General features: G+C 37.8%; 1 protein-coding gene across 1 annotated transcript; it reads right to left on the reverse strand.

Moving 5' to 3' along the window:
• Positions 1-1,511, reverse strand: LOC113016733 (granzyme B-like). Its single transcript, XM_026159798.1, has 5 exons — positions 1,433-1,511; positions 1,207-1,360; positions 838-976; positions 336-560; positions 1-228 (listed from the first exon to the last, which is right to left on the reverse strand). The coding sequence occupies exons 1-5, from the start codon at positions 1,488-1,490 to the stop codon at positions 1-3; spliced, it is 804 nt and encodes a 267-aa protein (XP_026015583.1). The 5' UTR covers positions 1,491-1,511.
• Between the last annotated feature and the right edge of the window lie 4 nt (positions 1,512-1,515).

The raw sequence follows: 1,515 nt of genomic DNA on the forward strand, positions 1-1,515 counted from the left end.
CTAATCAGCATCTCTAACACAAATATGATGTTCCTTAGAAACAGGAATGATGGTTACTGTATCGGTTGTCGGAGAATGTAACTTTCTCTTATGTTCTTTGATGGAGTCTCTGTGGTCAGGTATCTTAGTATAACCCTGAATTGTTGAGCCATCTGGGTTTGGTATGCCGGCGGATATCACCCCATATGCCTTTCCATCTTCACAGACTAATGGACCACCAGCGTCTCCCTGGAAGTATTCAGTATTTACACAGTATTTAGTGATTGCTTTGGAAGAGAATTTCCGTTGTTGACCAAAGTTTTTTTCTCGATGTTAGTGTACAAAAATACACTTACCTGACCAGGTTCTCTCTCACCCTCAGAGCAGTACATGTTTGTGTTAGCACACAGCTCATTGTCAGTCAGGGTCACATTTACTTCCAGGAGTTTGACAGACATATATTTGCTGTTTTCTGTGCTTCCCCAACCAGAAATGACACATGCTTTTGGCAGAGATCCATCATCACGGTCAGCAAGAGCGATGGGTTTCACTTTGTCGTTCAACTTTGCCTTGGTGCTCAACTTAAGGAAGAGAGAGAGAAAACCCTTTAAAAGATATTAGCACTGTTAACTACAGTCTGTTTTAGTGCTGTATTCAGTTGGGCTCAATTTCAGTAAATCGAAGAGGGAAAAAAGTAAAATAAAAATCAGTATGTACAGGATTTCAGTACAACTTGAATGAACAGAGCAACAGCCAAAAAAAAAGAGAAAAAAATTTGGAGATTCTGAAAAAAAGACTAAATTAGAGCAATATGGTGAACTTCAAAAATACAATCATATTTGTTATATATATACATACCTTAAGAAGCATCATATCATTTTTAATATTAACTGGGTCGTAGCCTTTCATTGGAAATGCATTTCTCCCAGGCACATTAACATGCTGTACACCATTCTGATCATGATAATTATGAAGTCCCAGAAAAACTTTGTAGGACCTAAAAAAAAAAAGTGTATTATTTGTTTGATAAAAATAATGAGTTTTTGGTCTTGTGTTCACAAGATAAAATATTTTTGGGTCATTTTATCTAATAACCATGAAGCTGCATAAAAACAGATTTCCTCCTCTCAATATGTGACTTGACTTTAATCTTGAGATTACAGATTCCACAGGAGGCCCCTAAACAGGTAAAAAAAAACAAAAAACATAACAGTGTGTTAAACTCACTCGGCTTGGCAGTGTGTAGCAGTCATCACAAAATCCTCATTGAGAAGGAAGCCAGCACAGTGGGCTCTTTGACCATCTGCGCTGTTCATCTGCAAAAGCACCATGTAAGGTCTGCTGTGAGGCACAGCCTCGTGACCTCCAATGATCGCATGGCCTGAGACAAAAGTGAAACAAAGTATATACATACAAAATCAAATGTGTGCGTAAAATATGTAAAGATCTTTACCTTGTTGATGAAAGCTCAGTACCAGTGTCAGTAATGTCAGTTTATAGTAAATAATCATGGTGCGATCACAGTCGAGAGTTCAG

Source organism: Astatotilapia calliptera, chromosome 23 (assembly GCF_900246225.1).
Source record: "Astatotilapia calliptera chromosome 23, fAstCal1.2, whole genome shotgun sequence".
NCBI lineage: Eukaryota > Metazoa > Chordata > Actinopteri > Cichliformes > Cichlidae > Astatotilapia > Astatotilapia calliptera.